This window comes from Triturus cristatus, chromosome 4_1 (genome assembly GCF_964204655.1).
Source record: "Triturus cristatus chromosome 4_1, aTriCri1.1, whole genome shotgun sequence".
Lineage (NCBI taxonomy): Eukaryota > Metazoa > Chordata > Amphibia > Caudata > Salamandridae > Triturus > Triturus cristatus.
The window spans coordinates 1,234,767,300-1,234,789,881 of record NC_140585.1 but is presented as its reverse complement, the minus strand read 5'-3'; the positions used below and the strand labels follow the sequence as shown (position 1 = coordinate 1,234,789,881).

The window sequence follows — 22,582 nt, the reverse complement described above, 5'->3', positions numbered from 1 at the left end:
TCTCGCTTTTGGGAACGTATAAGTATTTAGTTATGCAACTGTTGCATGGCTAAACACTTATAAGGTCCCAAAGGCGAGACCTATTGGCTATGCCAATGCTTGTTCCATCTTCTATCCCTCCGCTATCCTTTTTAATCCAAATAACTTATTAATATTCACCACTCAAATTACTTTCATATCTCACTATACTAATTCACCACTAATCCTTATGGGTTACGGAGTAGCGTGCTACTCACCAAGAAAGTACTTCAACACCCCATTTGGGGTAACAAGCGCCATATAAATGCAAACCTTTTTTCCCTTTTCTATCCCTGTGCTATCCTTCTCAATCCAAATAACTGATATCCACCACTCAAATTACTTTCATATTTCACTATACTAATTCACCACTAATCCTTTACGGGTTCTGGAGTAGCGTGCTACTTGTAAAAAAAAAAAAGCACTTCAACACCTCATCAGGGTTAACTAGCGCTATATAAATGCAAACCTTTTTCCCTCTTCTATTCCTCCACTATCCTTCTGAATCCAAAAATCTGACTAACCTATCAATCACTCAAAATACTTTCATATTTCACTATACTAATTCACCACTAATCCTTCTTGGGTTCAGGAGTAGCCTGCTACTCTCCGAAAAAGTGCTTCGAGGGTCAGGGGTAGAAAGCGCTATATAAATGCAATTACAATACAATACTTCCCTCGTTCCATTCTCTCTGCACCTCTGTGATAACTCGAGCCTAGTAGCTGTTAGTGTCCCTACTACCACCTCCCCTCGCGCCTCTTTGTTTTTAGGGGTGCAGTACCCACGTGGGTTACTAGTCGGCCTTGTGTAAGAACCTCTTCCCTTCCCTTCCTCCGTCTGCAGTGCCCGGAACCCCACATTCAATGTCTCCAGTGTCTTCTATGCGTGCCCCATGTCCATGCACCTTTCGTGGCCGCCTAATGGCACCTTTTCTTGGGGGAAGTAGGTCCCCGCTGCACCCGTCGCCTAAGAGGATCCCACGCAATGCCCCCTCCCAAGCTCCAGGGTCTCCTCCCTCCTACCTCCGCGGCGCCAGACCCCGCTGGCGCATGCGCACTGCGGCCCCCTCCCCTCCGGGGTGACGTCTCTCCACGCCCCCTGCGCCCTCCCCCTCCTCAGTCTGCTGGGCGCCCGCTCCCGCACCGGAGGCTGCAGCTGGAACTGGAACTGGTGGGGGGAGTGAAGTGTACTCAGCCCCCCATTACCGAGAAACACCTCCAGCTAGGCTCGACTACCTTCCCCGAGCGGCAGTCGTGGAGAGACGGAGGCTCTTCGCATGCATCTACCCTCCGAAATATTTAATTCTTGGGGGCTTTTGTGAACCCCCCCCTGAAGCTTGAGGTATTCGGCTCCTCAGTTGGCTGCGTCAACCCTCACGGGCTCACAGGATTGGATTTTGTGTACCCGTTGCTGGACCGCAGGGGAGAGGGTGAGAGAGAAGAGGGGGTCGACCCCCTCGCCCCCCAGCCCAGACATGGTCCCTCCCGCCCTGTCACTGCTGCTGGGCCTGGGGCTCCTGCACGGCGTCGTTCTTCTGAGCTCGGCTATTGAAGGTGAGTGAGCCCCCATTCTCTCTTTAAATCACTGCCAGCTGAATATTCATTCCCACCACAGCGCGCCCTCTTCCCGGACTGCGTGTCCAATGCACCCGTGCCTGATTGGTAAAATGTGACCCCATAAGATCGAGTACGTCTCTGTACTCGAGAGTTCCCCCATACTTCTTGAAATACCACCGCTCCCAGAAAGATGCCCCCTTCATGCCTGAGAGATGTTCACCGAGATGTGCGCATTTATTCCTCTAAGCATCCCGTTATGTTTGGAGATCGCGCTGTCTTGCGAGCAAATGTGTCCCTTTATCCTGTGAGACCTGCAGCCCCCTTTACTGGAGACGTGTGCCTAGTCTTTATGAAATTCCCCCCTTATTCCCTGAGATTTGCCTGCTGTGATTCGCACCCTTATTCCCTGATGATTTTTGGTGTGTCCACTTTTCCCTGTCATAGGTCTCTTATTTCCTCAGATGGGTCCTTGCTCCCTAGGCTATGTTTTGTTATCAGCATGTGTATAGCATGGTCGTAAATTAGCGCGGCTGGCAGTGCTGGCATCAGCTTTAGATTCCCCGGTTGCAGTCGCAGGTCCGGATCGCCTTTGATGATGTGTTCTAGTCCTTTTCTGTCAACTTAACCCTGAAATACATTACCCATTCGTCCAAGCGATATATACCTTTCCTTGTTCCTAAGATTTGACTGCCTATTTCTCCGATTTTTGAGGCCTCCTTTCCGGGGATGCCCCCCCCCCCCCCCCCACACAACCTCTCCCTTGCACCCTGAGATTTGTTCCTCGTTTACCCTCAGATTTAAGTACTAGTCTGGTGTTTGACACGTGTGCCTGTTTTCAGAGAACAATGCCTACCGGCTTCTCTGGGATGCACCCATGCCCCCCTTTTGTTCCATGGTTCCCTCCTGTTCCGTAAGGTGCAATACATTCTGGTCCCCTGACAGATGCACCCCTCAACTCCTAGTCCCTGACAGATGCGCCCCTCAAGTCCGGCGACCCTCACGTTCCATGAGATCCTCCGTGTCCCCCCAAAAAGTGTGCCTCCCTTTCTCCGGAGACCTACGTCCCCCGAATTGTGCACCCCCGTATTCCTTGGGCTAGTCGCTCCTGCGTGGCCTGGTTTATTCGCCTTCACGTTTCGTTTGAGATTCGGGCCTCCTTGGGTCCTGGGAAGTTTATTCCTTCCCATATTTTTAGAGGGATGCTTTTTTTGTGTGAGATGTAGGTAGCCTCTTTTATCCCGTGACGTGTGCCATCTGATCCCCCCTGAAACGTGTACCATCTTATTACACTAGACGTGTACCCCCTCGTTTCCTCATAGGCGGACCCCAAATTTCAGGGGGATAGCCTACGTATTCCTTGCGAGAGGGGTACCCTGTTCTTCGACAACAGCCCATGCCAGTCATTCGCTGACAGCTGGAACCTTTTTATTCCCCTTGCTTCAGTGACGGGGCCTATTGCTTCTTGAAACGTGTTTCTCATCCTTTTCACGGATCCATCACACTGATCAAGGTTGTCTCCTGGCGCTGCTTGTTGTGTGTTAATGACTGGGTGCATCTAGAGACTGGTGGCATATGCCTTCCCCTGCCCACATCTGTATCCGAGGCTGCGAAATGAGCAGCTGCACCGCCTGATCGCGGAGCTGCGCGGCCATCAACAAAGCCGCCCCTCACCATCAGAAATGGCTGCTCCCAGCCTCCACCGCGAAGCCCCTCGCACCTTTCTAGGGGGGCCCTTTACCTTGATTGTTGGTGGCCCGTTGGCACAAAGGCTTCTTTGTTTCTGCCTGACAGTGGCGCTTCTCCAGCCCTCGCTGAGCCAATCATTAACATCAGATGCCTCCCGTTATCTGGGTCCCTGAAACAGACCAGGCGCCCCACCCCCGCCCCTTCCCTCCTGTGCCTCGGTGCGTTCCAGAGGAAGCATGCCAGGCCCCAGGAATACTGGAGCTGCCACCTCGGATCCTTAGTCAGGGAATGCTGCGTTTTAGGATTAGGGCTTTTCGTCCAAGAATCCCTCCCGCCCTTTCCGCCCCCCGTTGACTGATGCTTTGTGGGAACATGGCATGTTTTTTTTCCCTTCAAGCTGCACACGGCATGTTTTGGTACCCTTTTACGCAGGAAATTGCATTCTCTACCCTCCCCACCTTGTAGGAGGAGAGCGTCCCCTGCAGGGCCTATTAAAGGGGCTTGCATTTTATCATGGTGCCTTGTTTGTGGCTGCGACCCCTGCAGTAGTGGCCGTTTCCTTCTCAGTTCGGCTGGGGGGAGGCAGGGGCGACCAGCATGTTGTGCTCTCGGTGGCGCCGAGCTCGGCCTAAATTGCAGGGCTGCGGTGCGAGTCTGGGATGGTTGCAGGCCAGGAAGCACGGCTGGCATTGTAGAGGAATTTCGATTGAAATGTCATCCGCTGCAGCTCCTGACCCAGGCTGCAGCGATGGGTGCGTGACATGGCATTTAATGCCGGCGTCCCCCGCTCGTGCATGTATTTGCTTTTGTCATTGACAGGCGAAGCATACACATTCCAAAACTGCACACTGTATATCCAAATAACATTTGAAGAGCTGCTATGCACTGGTGACAGTTGCAAGGTTTCATAACGCTACGTTACTGGGTATTTACATAGCGCAGCGAGTATCAGTTTACTTGTATATCTTGGCGCTTTGTGAGCGACTCAATTTATTTCAGCGGTTCATCCAGCGGAGGTTTTCCTCCGGTGCACTTTGTGTTTGAACTGCACTGGTTTGGGAGGGTAGTTTGCCGTGTGCGGGCTGCCCTCGCGGCAGTGACAACGCCAGGGCCCGATTGGCAGATAACCTTTGGATTACTACTGACGCGGTCCAGTGTTTTTGTGACTTGACTGGGGCGGGGCCGTGCTAGAAACTAACCTAAAAGAGCTTGTACTTTTGACAACTACTTCACATAGCAGCAGTTCCAGGTGTTGCATCTATTATCAGTAGTCAAGGGCAAAACCGCTATTCTAAGCAGGGGCGTAGCTCGGTCAGTAAGACTGGAGGGGGTGGGGCAGCGCTTGAGGGGGGGACTTAATTGAGGGGCAATGGAAAGGGAAAGGAGTGCGGATTGTGAGGGGTACTTCAAAAACAGTATTTTGTAAAATACCCATGTTTTAAGACCTTCAAAACTAAAGTGTATGTGTGTTTTCGTCTGAGTAAGTATTTAAAAACCCCAAGTGAAAGCCGACAGATATCTTACCATGCACGACTGAAAGCTCCTGTGCTCAACTATCTACTAAATAACACATTTATTAGGCGGGTGTAACAGCCCAAACACCCCCCTGAAGTACGCACTTAATCCTAAACCACAATCCTATGCATCTTGGACCTGGGAGGAGTTGCTTCTCGCAGTTGCAAAACTTGAGTACCCCACTGAGGAAGCTAAGGTTGCAACAGCAAATTTGATTATTTTACCCCCTATGATCTTGTGTTTTTTTCTCTCCTCTCTGTGTGAATTAATTCAGCTCAAACTCTTAGCTTGTTGCCCAAGGACCCAGTGGCCCTGTCATCCCCGATTAAGAGGCGATGGGTCAGAAGCACGAGAGTCTTCTGACTATGGTTTTATATAGCACGGCTCCTCGTTGGAGGTGCAAAATGATACGGATGCAAAACACATGCTTTTCAAGAGTTGCAATAATGGCTGCAAAGGTTTGTGTATTGGCTTGTTGGAGTTCTGCAGCCTATGTATCTTTAGAAAACGAAGCAGTGTTAATAAAGTGATAATTGAAGGGCTAGTGTTTTATAGCTGAGTTTCCAATAAAGGTACCCTTTACCATGACAGAGCCCATATTTATCACATGCCTAACATTTTTTCAATATCCAGCACCTATAATTCTTTAACAAAATACATTCCCTCTCAAATCTAGGGCACTGTGTATTATCTCCTTGACAGTGTGCCCTCCGTCTTGTACTTTGTAAATTCTGCATTTTTCCTGTGATCGCAGATTTGCCATAGATTTATACTGACTTGGGACCTAAAACTTCGCCCCCTCTTTGGGCGCAGGAATCCCGACTTGTTAGAGAAAAAAGCCTTGATTGAAACCAAATGCAGCAACATCAGGCCTGGCTCAAGCTTGCCAAAGTTCCCTTCAGAGGTTTGGAAGAACACTGTGCACAGTCAGAGGGGAAGAACTTTTTTTCTAAGTGGAAAAGAGATTTTTTTTTTAAAGAAAAAAAAACAGGGGTCATGGCTGGGAAGGAGCGAAAGGTTCCAGCATCTTTTTTCGATTTTGCACTGGTCCATACAGAGTAAGATCTTTTTACAATAGTAAACCTCTTGAAGGTTAAAAATAGGCTGCCTTTTTGATTCTGGACTTTTGGTGATAGTCTAATGTAGTGTGTACTTAGATTTAAAAAAATATTTTATATAGACAGGCTCCTCTTTACAGCAGATTTGGGGAGGCGAAGATCTGTTTTAACAATGGTCTGACTTTTCACTGAATTGTGCCAGTTTTAGCCCTTCGGACTAAAAATGAAAATCAAATGTTTTGAGAAAGATAGCATGGACTAGACCGTGACAATCTTGTCGGCCTGAAAGCCAGAAACCCAGCCGCACTGTGCTAGCTTCAAGATCTCAGATTATCCATGGCTTGTTGCGAGTAACCATAAGTGTCAGAATTTGATTGGAAAAACACACAACATGGTGGTAGTGGTGGAAATCTGTTCTCAGAAGGTGCCACAGTTTCTTGCCTACTACCCATGTCCTATGCTCATTGGTAAGGCATTAGGTTGACTACAATCAAATACTGACAATGTCTACCATGATTGCTAGACAGTGGCATGGTGGCCGATGATGGCTTTCGTTGTTGTATTTGAATTGATTCCGTTGAAGGATATTATCAGCATGTGGGGCCATAGCCGAAGGGTGGTACAAAGAGTAAAATGACACTAATACAATGGAATGTATTTGTATCCTATTTACAGGATAGCAGGTCAGGGAAAACATGGGCCGGCTTTGTTGGGTATGTGCTACCACCTCCATCTAATATCTGGTGTTACGACAGTTGGTGGGCGGGAGTTTAATTGGGTAGGAAGGCTTTCACTCACTGACATCACTCACAACAATTTTTGATAGTTTTTTTTGTAGCTCACTCATATTTCCAGCAACAGTGCCACAAAAACAGTCATCCCTATGACTTGGTCTCTGCTGTAACCTCCCTCATGCCCTCCTCCGTAGCCTGAAACCCATTGGCAGACTATGTGAAAAGCTGGTTTTGGCAGACTGTAAGTAGCAGGCGCTGTGCGCAGCGGGCATCGGTGGGCAAACATGTAAAACTTTGAACCCCTGTGCTCTTAATGGAGCACCAGCTCCTCAACCATAATGCCGCATAGCGTTCAGAGGCGATTCACTTCCTAGTGTGTGCTATACAGGAACTCTGTCAGCCACCCGGTGTTTGCTGGTACACCCCAATATAGCCTTGCTGAAGGATGTCAATATTTGAGCGTGCAATATTCCAAGCGCATATTCTTCTGGGCACAGATTTGGCAGCCAGTGGCGGATTTGGAGTTGATCACATGGGTTAGGGTGAGAACTTGAGTTGACCTTCCTTGACCATTGCCTATCACTCTGTGACTTTTAAGTACAGACTCCTGATAGCTCTGCACCAACATCTATCCATCCATAGCAACTGTATCTGTATTTCAATACAATCCCTATCATTCAAATTATCAACTTTTCTTTTAACTAAATGGATCGAATGGCAAAGTTTGCAATATAATCTCCTGCATGCGTTTTAAATGTGTGGCTTTGGGGTGTGACTGAACCGTGGTGAAATCCTGTAAGCATAATACTTATGCTGGAAAAACGGCCAAGAGGATTTCTCTCCAATAATCTTGTAAAATGTGTGCTCACTGAGTATATGCATAGGACAGCGTTTGACAGTTACTGGGCCTCCTGGCACGTTTTTGCAGACTTAAGTCTGCGGTTCTGATTCATCCAAATAGTTTCTCTTCTGTGGGGAACTTCTTTGAGAGTAAGTTAGCTATGGAAAGCACTGTCAACAGCTCTTTCAGAGGAAGTGCTCTCCGACAAAGTATAATTCTTTTGCTACCCTCAGCAGTGTCTGAAATGTGAAGTTACCCAACTTCAAGATCAAAGTTTGAAAGTTATCGAATATAATGTACAGTGCGTCCATTTCATAATGGTTCCACCTTATTGATGGAGGCAGACTGAATCCTCTGCTGTTCTTGTGGCTGTTTCAGGATATACTTGGGGTGACCCTCCTCACCTTTATTGTTCTTGGATTTTGTTCATTCCCCTGTCAAGTTTTAAGTTCAGTGTGGGCCTTTTTCCGGTGCTGAAAAGGCCCAGCAGACTAATTTAAAATCATAATTCCATGCCAAACTCCATGATAGTAGGCGTCTTGTGAGGATGTGGCTGGAGTCATTGGGGCTGGTGTGCAAAGAGCAGGGAAAAACACAAGGAGATGATGGACGGAGCGCTGAAACTTTTCAGACACTCACCCCCAGTCACAGATCTGGGTTGAATCCATCATCATTCTTTAACTCACTTCACCACCTGAGTTCGGACCCAGCTATATGCAAATCAGTCACGACCCTGTGCCTCATGGGAACAGTCCAGCCCGAACTGCCAAGCCAGGTCTTAACTGAACCGGAAACAAGCATCCTGGGACCGGTTTCTGGGTAACACCCATCATCAGCCAGGCTAGCTTGAATCCAGTGGCAAAGTGAGCATGGGACACACGTCTGGGCATACCCTGCCAAATTATGGCGAACAAAGCAAACGCAAGGAGGTGATGGACGGAGCGCTGAAACTTTTCAGACACTCGCCCCTAGTCACAGATCTGGGTTGCTTGTTTCCGGTGTAGGGAAGACCTGACTTGGCAGTTCGGACTTGACTGTTTCCATAAGGCACAGGGTCAAGACTGATTTGCATATAGCTGTGTCTGAACTGGGGTGGCAAAGTGAGCTAAAGAATGATGGATTCAACCCAGATCTGTGACTGGGGGTGAGTGTTTGAAAAGTTTCAGCACTCTGTCCATCATCTCCTTTTGCTTGCTTTGTTCGCCCTAAGTTGGCATGGTATGCCCATACGTGGGTCCCTTGCTCACTTTGCCCCTGGATTCAAGCTAGCCTGGCTGAAGAGTGCTGTTAACCCAAAACCGGTCCCAGGATTCTTGTTTCCGGTCCAGGGAAGACCTGGCTTGGCAGTTAGGGCTGAACTGTTCCCATTAGGCACAGGGTCAAGACTGATTTGCATATAGCTATGTCTGAACTGGGGTGGCAAAGTGAGCTAAAGAATGATGATGGATTCAACCCAGATCTGTGACTGGGGGTGAGTGTTTGAAAAGTTTCAGCACTCCGTCCATCAACTCCTTGTGTTTGCTTTGTGCCTACGATTTTGTGGAGATAAGAGCTTTGGTTATTCACATACATTTGTACGAATATGTTGGAATTTCTGAATGTATGGTATGTAGAAAGCTGACTGACTACCATTAACTGTTCATTATTAAACCCATCCTATTGGAAATAGCAAGACACCCATGAACGTATTCCTTATATTATGTGTCGCAAGTCAGCAGGCTCTGGTCAGTGTCGGTCTGTCTTTGAAAGCACAGTGAACACTTTCTGGACCCGGATGCTTCTGTAAGGCCTAGGTAATGGAAACATCTGCCCAGTTTAAATCCTTCTCGCATAATATAACGTGACTGACTTCCCTTCCTACATGCCTCCTGTAATTAATTACTAGACTTATTGAGTGAACCCCTTGAACGAGGTCCAGTCAGTTGCAAGGTTGACACTCAGAAGTGTGACGAGCATTTCTGGACTAATGTGCATCTTCGGAAATGTATACACTGTGGGCGTGGGCCTAATTTATATTTCTTGTACTTTGATACTTCATGTGTCCGTCCGTCTCTGTAAGTCAGGTAAGTATTGTGTGTGTTACATATTGGCTTCCTCCAGTTGGTTGCAACACAGTAAAGTTTACCCAAATCTGCTCTAGATTTTAAGTCTTAGGGCTTGTTTTTAAAACCAAAGTAAAGGAGGCTGGGCTGTACGGCAACTCAGTGAGCTGAGCTTTAGGTGAAGAGATCTGTGCACGTCCTGTGTGTCTTGGCTTCAGTTTCCAGTTCCAGCACTGCCTTGGCTTTTCATTCTTCCATGGCAGTACATAGGCATCTGTGGGATGAATAACGGAGGAGGTGGCTATCAGGACCCTACAGGGTTTGATGTGGGTGCTATCTGGAATTCAGGTAAAAATTGTAACCACATCACAAGAGTGACAGGGAGCCCTCTTTGACACATTCTCTACGCCTGTATTGACATGCATTTAATATTGAGGACTATATAAAGATTTGCTTTGACAGGGTATGTCTATACATTTTGTGTTCATTTAATATAGAAATGCTTAACGTGTATAAACGGTTCCTCAAAGGGGCGAAAGGACACTGTCCTTTTGTTTTTAAAGTCGGCTGATATTCGTACAGTGACACTTTGTGGTCCGGGAGTTGGAACTATGCATCATTTGAAGTTACATAATGTCGACTACCACTGGTGAGACTGCACCTTGTGATGTAGGCCCTGTTCTGCGTTACACATATACAGTATTACTTCAGTTTATGAGAGGTACAACTGGAACATTGAGGACAGATCTAGAGTGTTGTCAAGTTCTGAAGGTCATATTTGGAATATTGTGTCTGAATCTAGAATGCTGTGTGAAATTTTGGAGGATGCTCTGTAGATTTGTGTCCTGCTCTGAGGGTTACTTATGGAGGACTTACCTAATTTTAGAGGCCTCACTGGAGTATAGTTTTCAGTCCTGCTCATCACATTGGGGCTTCTGTACCAAAGTCTCTTAGCTTAGTATCGGGAGTATTGTAGCAACAAGTCTCCTACCCGGTTCTGTTCTATTGGGCGCCTTTCTTGAGTTTTCTTTGGGCTTTATATCTGGTCTGTTTTTTCCGTCCTGGGGGCCTCATCTGAGAGTTTTGCCAGTTCTGTGGGCACAATCTGGAGGAGATTGCCTTGTTCTGTGGGTTTCACCCGGTGTCTTGTGCCCTGTTCTAGAGGCTACATTTGAGCTTTGTGCTGATTCCCAGAGATCCTATCTCTAAAAGAATAGAAAGCCCAAGGAGTGGCTAGAATTGCAGAGGATCAGGATCATTTATGCTGGAGTAAAGGTGTGGGTACATTGAAGTAAGGACATGGATTCACCAAAATGGGGCAATTGCTTAGCAGCAGCAGCGGTGGCTAAACCATGGCCATGCTAGAAAATGACTTCGATAGACTCAAACGGGCAGTGGCACAGACAAAGCAGAGACAAGTATGGAAACTACTCTGGGTCCGTGGGGGTAAAGAGACCGGAATAGAGGCAGATTGGGCCGGTCTGGTGCTCTTAATTTGTTTCCAAGACTCTGCACAAGTTTGGTGTTGCCTTGACCCGCCTGGCTTGTGTGGATTTGTGAAACTAGACCTTGTTCTATGCAAAGCCTTCAATCCTGAGGGTTACATTTTGAAGGAGCGAGTATGCTCTAGATCTTGGTTAGAGTGTGTGTAGGAAGCCTACATGGTTTGCCCCCTGACCTTAGTTCAGATACTGCTCCCTTTGAATCCTACGTTTTTGGACCTGACTCTGTGTCTTGGTGGCCTGAATACTCTTCCAGGGAGTCAGTATTTGCAGAGCCGTAAAAAAGAATATCACAGTGTACTTTTTTTTGAGAAGTTTTGATTTTTGTGTGCAAATTCTTAATGGCTAAGATAACTCCAAAATTAACCCTTGGTCTGTGCCTGTCACAGTCTGGAATTTGTTAGATTCCGGAGCTTGCGTTAGCTTTTTTAAGTTCCATTTCCATGCACGGCTCATTTTTTGGCACATCCTGTAGCAACATTCAAAAGTATATAATTTTAACTGATTTTGAAAGGTTCTTCAGCTTCCTTGGGACTTCCTTGCTGGGCTTCAGCCTTGCATACATGCCAATGAAACACGTGTTACTGACCTCACAGGTGTCTAAAAGTAGGGTTTGTCTCAGCCCTGTGTTCTTTAACCTGTAATATCTTTTCACCCTGTCATTAACAGCAAAATAATTGGACCCTGTCTGGCCTTTGGCATAAGTGTATTTCGCATCTGACCAACAAGGTCTTACTAAGAGGCTAATGATAAGCCTGCGGGAGGATTTCAGCAGACTTTGCAAGAAGCATATTGTTTGTGGTAATCTGAAGGGAAAATAACAACCAAAGCGTACCATCTAACTGTACAGATTACAGAAAAATCATACTTTTCTTACACAAAGATGCACCCAAATGCCTTACTAACTTGTGTTGTGAGACACTTCACAGAATCCAAGATCTGCTATTGCTGTTTTGGGAGACCCATGCTTATGGGGTGTGAGTGTCAAGACCTATTGTGGTGGGGGTAGACCTGGTTGGAGATTGTTTGTTTGTCTCAGGGGTGTGGAATTTAATAAAATATCTACTTGTCCATGGGACAGGTTGCTTCATAAAACGACTTGTCCTGTAACAAAATCCACTTGTCCCTTTTGTGCCATGTAGTGTGGCAACAAATTACGGCAGCAAACTCATTATATAAGAGTTCTGATATAGCCTCTCCAATTATGCAATTGCTCGTACCATAGTAGGGTTTGAATACTAGCAATTCCCTTATGTTGCTACGTTTCTGCAGGTCTACATACTGGGGCTGAAGGTAGTGGTAAGCAATAGTTCAAGGGTCGGAATGCTCTTTTGAGTCCGTGCAAACCTTCTAACTTGCATGTTTTAAGGGTTTTCACCAACTCCTGACAGTGACAGACCTAAAACTTTTTCCAGGATTGGGGAAAAAAGGGTTGGAGGAAAAGTGAACTTAAATCATTCAGATTTTCACATGAGCAAATCTACACATGCACAGTTGCTCATGCTAAAATGCAGTTCACAAATATTTTCTAGGAGTACTATTTCTAGGCCTACTTCTGTAAATTCTTGTGAATTCACAGAACCTGTATATATGCACTTAATGCAAGTATATATACACCTTTGATGCACTTTTGAGACTTTCTTTAATAATTGGGCCTCAAATGAGCCTTGGCGTTAATCATGACCTTTTGTGTTTAAGGAAATTCTGTCTCTCCCTCTCTCGGTCCATCAGCTGGCTTCACTGTGAGTGACAGTATTCTGCTCCTTTACAAGGAGGATATTGGCACACAAAGTAGTTTTGTTCAGTGCCCGGAACTGCTGTGGCAATGTCTGCTTTTTGAGACCCAAAAATTTTTTTGCTTTTGCCAATGCTTGTTAGAATGGTGAGGGCCCACCAGCTCCCACACCGATAAGGTTTTACAAAAACCATGCCTAAACAAGTCACGCTTTGACAAAACCAAAAGGCTGACCACCAATTTCAGACCTACTGGTCTTGCCAATGCTTGTTCATTTTTGTTTCCCATAATCGTTTTTAAACTGGTTACACTGATTTTCCGTTATGAATATTTTGGGGAAATACAAGCATACATCAACATGTTACTAAAGATGCTGCAAAGATATGGTACCTAAAATCTTACAGTAGTTGGCAAAACTTTTTGGTTTTTTTCCTTACATTTTTTTGGGAACATTTTATTTTGGAAGCAAAGAATCATCACTCTTGCTTTCAAGCTACTGCAAATATTTGCATATAATCCGAGAGCATTCTGGGAGCATTATACATAGCCTCATATTAATAAACTTTGAAAATGTGTGTGCACATTTATACTGGAACCACCGTCAGTAGTGCAGGCCGAGCTTACAACATTTACTTTTAGTGCACACCCTAATAATGAAGGCTTTGCATTAATGAACCATAAATACAAGTTTTAACAGAATGAGCACAAAGACACACACATTACCTCAACTGCAGACAGTGCCCTTCCCCTATCCATAATGTGGTACTGCAAACTGAGAGCCAAAGGGTTTGTGCTGCAGGGGGTTGGGCCTACTTGTCCCAAGGACAAAATACACATGAAAACTTGTTGTCCATGGCCTCAAACAATATGTCCTGGGCGTCGGGCTATAGTAATTTCACATCCCTGTTGTCTTTACAGTGAGTTGACCCTTTAGAGAGTTTGAACCTGGATTGGAAAAGGAGGTACCTACTTGTGTATTTTTTTTAAAAATTATTTAGACCTGGTTGTCAGGATAGCATATGCTTTTAGTTTGTACATATGTTTAGAAGGTCTAGATCTGGAACCGAGGGCACCCATTGTGAGAGAATTGGCACCTGGCTGGAAAGGAGGATCTGTGCTTTTGGGTTATGTAAATCTCCTGGAAGTCTTGATAGAAAGGGCAAACCATGCTTGTGAAATGTGTAGGTCTTCTGAGAGCCTAGATGTAGTGATCATTTATTAGGGAGGGGCAATCTAGCACACCTTTCAAGACTCAAGGATATATCTATATTCTAGCCTCATTTAAAAAATGTTTTATAATGTTCTTCTTTTTTTTTTCTTTTTACAAAATTGCATGAATCTTTTAAAATCTAAATGTGCCAATTCAGAGTAACATAACTTTCATTGGCCAAACTTACCAATCATCTTTGAGTATGCACAAAAATCAGTGTACAGAAATGTTAACTACACCATGAAATATCCTTTTGGTATTTATGATGAAACTAATATTAGGGAGGGTGGAGGGATTTGAGAGACTCGACTATCCTTGGAAACGTCTGTTTGTGCCATAAAGAGCAAAGTCGTGCCTTTTTAATATTCTGCAGGTCTTCTTTTTGTATGTTTCATATATTCATACATGTAATACTTAAATGATTTCGGTATTCATATATGAGAGTGCCAAATTCTTCTAACTTCTCAATAATGTATTTAACATGCTGTTTAAGAAAAATATCCTTTGTGATTGCTTTGGTTTTCCTTATGGGAAGAGAAGGATTTCAGGTGTACATTTAGAATAAGCACACCACTTGTTAAACATTCGATTTTTCTTCAGCACCCCAGTGATGTCAGAGCGATTTGGTTTCCTAAAAAGCTAGGTACAAAGCAAAACTGGGAAAAAGAACAGAACAAAGTTTTACAGATGATGGAGATACACCTGAAATAAATGTTTTTTAGTTTCCTAAGTTCGAGAATGGATAGGGTGGTGAATTAATGGAATTATTTTTCCATTGAAGATAATTTCAGAAAATGATTTTGTAAAAAATGTTTTGGGCCTGATTTAGATGATAACTGGGTACATGCCAAAAATGGGATGCTGTCCTCTTCTCTGGCCAACTGTTCTATTTGTTGCCTCACTCAGAGGCAGTTTTCTTAAAGGTGGACCTGCCAGCATCTCCACTACTTGGAAACCCTTGTGCTGGGGCGCACGCTGGTGTACATGGCGTGTGAGGGGTTACCCTGTCTAGAAGAGGACTTAAAATGATAGGTCTGTAAGATTTTTTTCCTGTCTAAGCCAACCATGTGCTCCATGAGACATGCATTTGAAAGTCCTTCTTCGGAATAAGAAAGCGTTGATAGGTCTGGTATGCCACCATGACCTGGTGATCATACTTTTTTAGCCAAGGAAGTACATTTCTGCAAAATAACCTGCCAATCAAACAGGAAGCTATAAATTTAGTGGGCCTGCCCCCTACAGTGGGGATCGCGGGAACACCACCTTCAACCACACAGCTGTGACCATCCTACTCCCTTTCGATGTGTGTCTTGGAGTTGTATTTTTGATTTAGCTTACAAGGGCATAGCCGTGCTTCTAACAGACCTTGTGCTGCCAGATGATCTAGTTAGGTGTGGAGCCCTGTCTGCTCCAGGGCATGTACCAAGAGTAGCTATGCACCACGTTAGGACTAACCTTCTATTTTGTTAGTTTGGATTACACTCAATAACTTAATGCTGTTCGCAGTGCACCCTACACAAGAGAAAGCCAAGTGCAACGCAACCTCTTGCATCCAGAAACAGCCATACAGGATGTGTCTTTTGGCAGGAGGATCTGCTTCGAGTTAGTAATATTTGGGTGCAAACTGACCCTAAGGTGGTCAGAGGCATTTTTAGGTCTTGCCTGACCCAGCGCATGCGCTGGTCTGGCGAGACTTATTGAGAGGGCTCCAAAAAGTGCTACCAGGCCAGCCTAGAGCTACAGTGCATGTGCACGGGCGTGCGCGCCACTTTTACCGCGATTACTTTCACTTTCGCGGCCCCACGGCAGCTTTGATGTTTGATCGCGATCACTTTCGCGGCCGCACGGCTGCTTGGCATAGCCAATAGGTCTCGCTTTTGGGACCTTATAAGTATTTAGTTATGCAACTGTTGCATGGCTAAACACTTATAAGGTCCCAAAGGCGAGACCTATTGGCTATGCCAATGCTTGTTGAGAATGTGACCGATGTAGAGACCAGCATCTGGTGCCTTTAACAGCATTTGTTCCATGCCTTATACTCACCCAAGAGCTTTGCTGCCAAGAGCATTGGCTGATTCGGGTAAAATGCACTCTTGCTTCAGCTGAAGTGACCTATAGAGTTGTGCTTGAATCTGTATCGTTCGAAGAGATTGCTCCTCGCATAAATGCAATGATGTATTCAGATGATTGAGAACAGAAAAATGGCTGCCACCCACACCATGTTTGTGATTTCCTTACTTATGGTGTCCCTTGGACTTGAACTTGGTCTGCAGTGTTAATCTGAATTTTATTCAAGTGTTAGTCCCGTGATTGAGCCCCATGCATTCTTCTAATTGATGTCTTTAAGCCACAAGCCCTGTCATCTCTTCGAGAGGCATATCTGCCACTCATAAGAGCTAGCTGTGTACTGCCTGTGATTATGCAGGTGGCTTTCTGTGGATGTATTAATGATTTTTCATGTGAGTGGTACAATGTAGCCAAAGAGAGATGCTGGCATCATTCCTTGCCTAATCAACGTTTCTTTTTATTCATGGAGCATGCTACTGCCCAAGAGCATATCCTGGTGCTTGCCTGTAGTGATGCAAGAGGTGGAATGAGACGAGCAAAATGTCAGGCTTTCAATGGTTTGTGAAAGCCAAATGGTTGCTCTACTCAAAGATAACCTCACTGTCGAGATATAAGTAGGTTAAAACTGGTCTGGGTTGCATGTTCTCCTGCCTGGAGTGGACTGGGGCTTCTAAAGTGTCATAGTGGGTTAAAAACAATGGTCTGCAAAGAGGCCCTAGTCATCACCAGTGATAGAGATGAATTCATGTATTTCCTCAGTCACCTTGTTGTTTTCTGCATTGATAACTTGTACAGGGCCGGCTTTAGCGCTGGTGGCGACCTGTGCGATAATGTTTGCTGGCGCCACCCCAATGACCACCTTTGTCAGGGATTCCCTCACTACCACTCTTCAACAGTGCCCCTCAACTCGCCATAACTACTCTCTCACACATGCATTACATTTGTTTTATAGCGCCACTCATACCAGTTTAGTGTGTCAGACCCTTTTACATCACAAATATTACACTGAGACAATCAATCCAGTGGCGTAGCTAGCCCTTTGGCTGCCCGTGGCGGTCACTGCATTTGCTACACCGCGGCGGCCGATTGAAGAGTGGGGGGGGGGATTTCTGCACCGAGACGACAGGTAAGAGTGGGGGGAGGCCGTTGCCACCAAAACACGTGCCGCCTGGACCTTAACAAAGCTCCAATATCTGTCGCTCCAGAAAGAATATTAATCACTGGAGTTACCGTGACATGTTTATTGTTGCATTAAAATTGCTAGAAGAAAATGCAGCAGCAGGTGCTTTTAAAACCATAATATATGTTGCACAGCCTGGTTCAAGCAAGCCACAAGTGTGCATGTGGTATCCCTCATTAACCGCTCTGTCTTCGCCCTCCATGTTGCTTTTGCCACCGTGTTGCTTCATTCTCCTTATTGCTGTCTTCCCTACCCTAACATGTTTGTTTCTCCCACACTATCGTTGTTTCTTCCCCCACCCATCCGTGCCTCTCAAAAACACTTTTGTGCTACCTTTTTTTTTTACTTGCCAATCCAACTCTGATTGGTAATTACCAAGAGAAAAAAGTGCCTTCATCATATTTAGGCATTTGAATGCATGTTGCACATGCCTAGAAAGTGATGAGGTGGGCGGATGCGTCACAACACCCAAAAGACGAGACCTATTGGCTTTGCCAATGCTTGTCCTCTGCTGTTTGAGAACCCCAAGAGACTCCGTTTCTCCTGTGAGCGGCTGTGTGAGGTTGGCGGCATCACTACCCCTATATCTTCGATTCTCGAAGTGGGAAATTGAAGTTCCTCATTCCTGCAAAACCTATACGCCAAGCGGTGGCACTTTGCTCTTGCAGGAAGAGGTGTGGCGCCGCGGCCAGGGCTACTGACTCCAGAAACTGGGGATCACTGTTCGATCCCCGGCGCCAGCGGCAGATTAGCTCAGCAGCATGTGACTCTGGGCCATAGCTTGCTTAATCTTCCCAACGGCCACCAGCGCCTAGAAACCCTTACGGGTGATTGTTTGTGCTTTACAAATGCGGATTATTATTATTATTATTGTTATTGCATCACTGGCCTGGGGTTATGCGCTGCTTGTAACCACACTGACCAAAGCCATTGATGTATTATTTGCTGTTTGGCATGGAGTTTAAAAGTAACACAAATTCTGCTTGGACGAACCACAAAAGTATCCGTCTTTGATCCAACCACTCTGGTTTCTGGTTATTAATGCAAATGCAACATTCAGGAAATAAGCTGTGCTTCCCATCGTGATGAGCGCGACGGACACAAAGCAGAAAAAAATACAGTTGCGGATTGCGCCATTCAGCTTTGGGGGCAAGGTTGTGTCCCTTTTCAGGATAGGATGTTCTCACAAAAGAGGGATTGTACCATGAAAGAAGTAGCAATGTAAAAAGGCATTGAATCACAGTCAAGCTTTATGAACACAGCATCTCTGTTTATTCTACCAGAATGTTTCTGTGCAGTGTAAATGTGAAGACTGTAAAATGCAGCCAAACCTTGATGTAATGGGATCTGTCTTTTAACATCAGTATCCATTCACACATTTTTCTTAAAAATGCAGTTCTGCTTCTTTTTGTGGCCTGGAACCTATATTGTACCCAAGAGATTTTCAGCTTTGTGTTGGATATTTTAGAGTGGGCCGAGTTACTTTCCTGCGGACTGTTAGTGGAGGCTGTCACCGCCAAGTAGCTAAATTCTAGAATTGCTTTTTGGGGGTTTTGGAGCAGGTCATTAATTTAGCTTGTTAACATGCTGGGCAAACGACACTGGTAATAACGTGTTAAAACTGGAATCCTGTAAATCAACCTGTGCTATCTATTTTAGTGTAAAAAAGAACCTGCTCCTGAGTTAAGAGGGAAAGAAAATTCACATTTACAATCTGTACTTTACGAAGATACAAGTTCAACCGATTTCTTTTTTTTGCCTGCTGCTGCAGGAACTTGTCCTGATCTTCATTGGTTAAAAAACAGACCGAGTAATCTGCCATTGGAGACTGACACCTATTTGTGTGGCCGCAAGTGGAATCCAAACCCTGCTTCTGCACTCCATCCCCGTTTCTACAGGATATATCACACACTGAAGCATTGTGCCTCGAGGGCTTTCACCTTTCTGCATGATGAGGACTAGTAGAAAAATAAATGTACCTACTGTTGTTAATACGCTTAGTATGCCATTCCATCACCCCCATGCATGGCAATGCGAGCAGTGGCAGAGATGTTGCCGCCTAATTCGGGCTCATCAGTGGAGGGACTGGCTCTATGAGCCTCCCGTGTCTCACTGGTGAGCCGGCGGAGAGCTAGTCTAGTGAGGTAGACTGTCGCTTGTGGGGGCACATCTTATTAGCAGATGGGGTGCCCCTTTTCAGAATGACACAGTGGATGGCTTTAGTGTTATGAGCAGCCCATATTAAATGCCAGTGGTGCTCTGCGTAAAGCCTTTTACCATTCTCTTCTCTCTTCTTCACTGTCTGAATGAAAGTGCCACAGATGTACTCAAGTCCTGCTCCGGTCTCGAAAGACTGGCTTCTGCTGTTGCCTTTAAAAAATGTGTGTGCGTCTTGCACGCTTCTGTGCCGGAGTGTTTGCATCAGCTGGCGGTGGAGCAGTCCTCAAACCCTGAGGCTTAAGCAAGGCTGCAGGCTGACTTCCGAGTGAATGGTTCAGTTTGTGGGGGTGCTGCCCTCTGCGTACGAGAGGGTCGAAAACTCTGGCCTAATTCAAGCCTCACGGTAGTGCTGTGGATATGTAAGTCTAAAGTAATTCTTGTAAGATAGAAAAAAACATACCGTTACGTTTATTGAGACCTTTTACTCCAAGGCCACCATAGCGTGAAATTGTACCACCGAGATGATGTATTCGTGGTGGGAATGCCGGACATTTTAGCGTCGGCTCTATAGGACTAACTAAACTCGAACACCAAAAACGACAATTTTGCAAAACTTCAATTACTGCCTTCAGGAGGGAGCAGTGCGTCGACCTCCGCCCTAAACACGCCGTAATGAAGCCCCCAAATGGGCTAATTCTGTGTTGCTTCCATTTGCTGTAAACAAAGTATGGTTGGATTGAAAACCCCGCGCTGTCCAATTACCTCTTCATTTTGTAGAAGACGAAAGGAAAACGAGAAGTGGGAAAAAATAAAGGCCTAAGACGAGGATGTGATGTTTCCAAAAGTAAAGGCCTCATCAAAGCGGGAACAGGAACTGGAATTTCGGCTGCGCCGCCACGCCCCGCGTGTTTCACGGCTCGGTGACGCTCTGTCGTGTGTATTCGCGCGGCGGCATGGGGAGCCCCCGATGTGTGCACAAACGCAGCTGCAGGCCTGCTACGACATGCACACCGGGAAGCGGAGAGGCTCAGGCTGTCCGCACTGGTTTAGCAGGCCCTGGTTCCTGAATCCCACCCACGGGTTTGGTACCTGCAAGCCCTCTCTGGCAGCCGGGGTTGGGCGCCATCAGATCGGTTGCTTTCTCTCAGACTGTTGAGTGCTTATCTGCAGTCCTGGTACCGAGGCCAAGAATTGTATGGGTCTGGGCTTGAACTTTTTCCCCACCTTCAAGAGCATGGTTGCGATTTTGGTTAAAACAGTGTGAAGTGATGCGAACACTGCTCCTAAGAACCCCTCTGCTGGATTTTTCTTTCAGAATCAGACGTGTCCCAGCTTAGATTTTAAAAATCTCGTACCTTTTCAGATGTCAAAGAATTGATTTTGTCGTAGACAAAAAGGGCAAGCTCGCTCTACAGGCGAGAGCCCCTCTCACAAGGGTCTAAAGTGTGTCACTGCCCCACAGTAGCTATTGTGTTGGCACTAGTTCTGCTTCTGGGCCAACGGGGTACGTTTCTGCCCGTTTTTTGTTTTCTCAAATTGTTGGTCGACTCTATCTTGAATATACTTTTGTGTCACACTGAACTACTACACGTGATAGATACGCTTTACTTTACTTTCTTGAAATTTTTTTTTTTTGCAGAAGGCTATCCTGGCTCCCACCAAAAGGTGCAAAAAGAACAATTGAATGCTGAACAATGTCAAACATTCACCCCAGTACAGAGATTCGGGCCTACATCCATCATTTTTTTGCTCCCCATGCCATTCCAGTTTGGACACAGCCATATGCAAATCAGTCTATACCCTGTGCCCAATGGGAACAGTCCAGACCCAACTGCCAGGTCAGGTCCTCCCTGGACCCTAAACAAGCATCCTAAGACCGGTTTCGTAGTATCACTCGTCATCAGCCAGGCTAGCTTAACTCCAGTGGTATGGAGAGCACTGGACCCATGTCTGGGCATACCCGTAATTTAAATAACACCTGGCTCCCACCAAAAGGTGTTTGTTCGTTCAGCACCACACACATTTTGCAAAAATAAATGTTTCACTGTGATGCCTTGGCTTGCACATAAAACACAAAAGAATTGCTATGCCATTCACGAGTCCCACACCATGACGACTTTGTGCGCACCTTAGCTAGTTTGTTATATGAAACCTAGAACAGAAAGTAACTATATTAGAGTATCCAGCTCACACACACAAATAGACATTCATTCATGCCAACTATAAAAGAACATCTGATTTATGATGCAGATTGCATTTCGTCTATGCTGCTTTCATCATAGGTTTGACTCCTCCAAAAACTAAGAATGAGCGCCAGGGTGTTTAATTAATGTATTCCATGAAAATGTCCTTGTGTAACCCAAGGCGATTACTCTGTCCTTTTGGTGGAGTATATTATTGGTAACTACTTTTAATACTTTTTTGTACTTGTTAAACATCACAAACATTGTTTCATGTAGTGATTTTAAGTAATCGATCAAGAATAGATTAATTCAACTACTTTTAATATTCAGAAATAATAGCGAAGAAAGACACTTTTCATAATTCCAGAGACACATGATAGGGAAACCAAGAAGACCATATCTGTGTATTGATATAAATCTCAAATAATAATCAAGCAAAAGGTCCATATATTTGAGGATTTACATAATGGAAGAGAATGAAAATACCGTGCAATGGAAGCTGGTCCTTTAGCTCATGAAAATCCCCATACCATATTAATTCATATTTTTTTCCTGTGAACTCCATTTTGTTGAAGTAAATCAGATTTTTGGGGATTGGGCTGAGGGGCAGGACAAGGTTGCCCACTCTCACCTTATTTGTAATGTAAAATACTTTGTCAATATAGATGACGCTGCATGGGTAATGCATAACAGCCGTAGCTGCAATGCCCCTGCTGTCAAGTTAACGATGTTAGTAGTAAGTCTTCGCATCGCTGCACTCAAATATCACTTGCCCTACTTCTGTTATGTACCAGAACTGCCAGTGTTTAGAAAGAGTGACTGCTTGGCATTGTTCCATCTGCTCAAGATACGACTGTACTCCACAAATGTGAATCTACTAATATGTGGCTCTGATCCAGTGGCACATTTAGTTGCGAATCTGCTTCAGATAATTCCCTTGGGTTTCTTGAACTACTGGTAGTATGAGCTCTGGTGGATCATGTATGCTCTTCATACTGTTTCTGGCCATAAACCTTGGCCAGTTTCCTATTCGTGGTGCGGTGATTACATTCTAAGAGGCAATATTTTTAGTCAGCCTGCAAAAATTTGGGTTA

At 45.4% G+C, this 22,582-nt stretch overlaps 1 protein-coding gene across 2 annotated transcripts in view; it reads left to right on the top strand.

Moving 5' to 3' along the window:
• Window positions 1–1,136: 1,136 nt before the first annotated feature.
• LRP1 (LDL receptor related protein 1) overlaps window positions 1,137–22,582 on the top strand; it is a 1,298,976-nt gene continuing 1,277,530 nt past the window's right edge. For both annotated transcript variants that reach the window (XM_085654639.1, XM_085654638.1), the window contains exon 1: window positions 1,137–1,572. In XM_085654639.1, coding sequence (XP_085510765.1) covers window positions 1,494–1,572 — 79 coding nt within the window. In that variant the 5' untranslated portion in view covers window positions 1,137–1,493. The remainder of the gene's footprint in view (window positions 1,573–22,582) is intronic.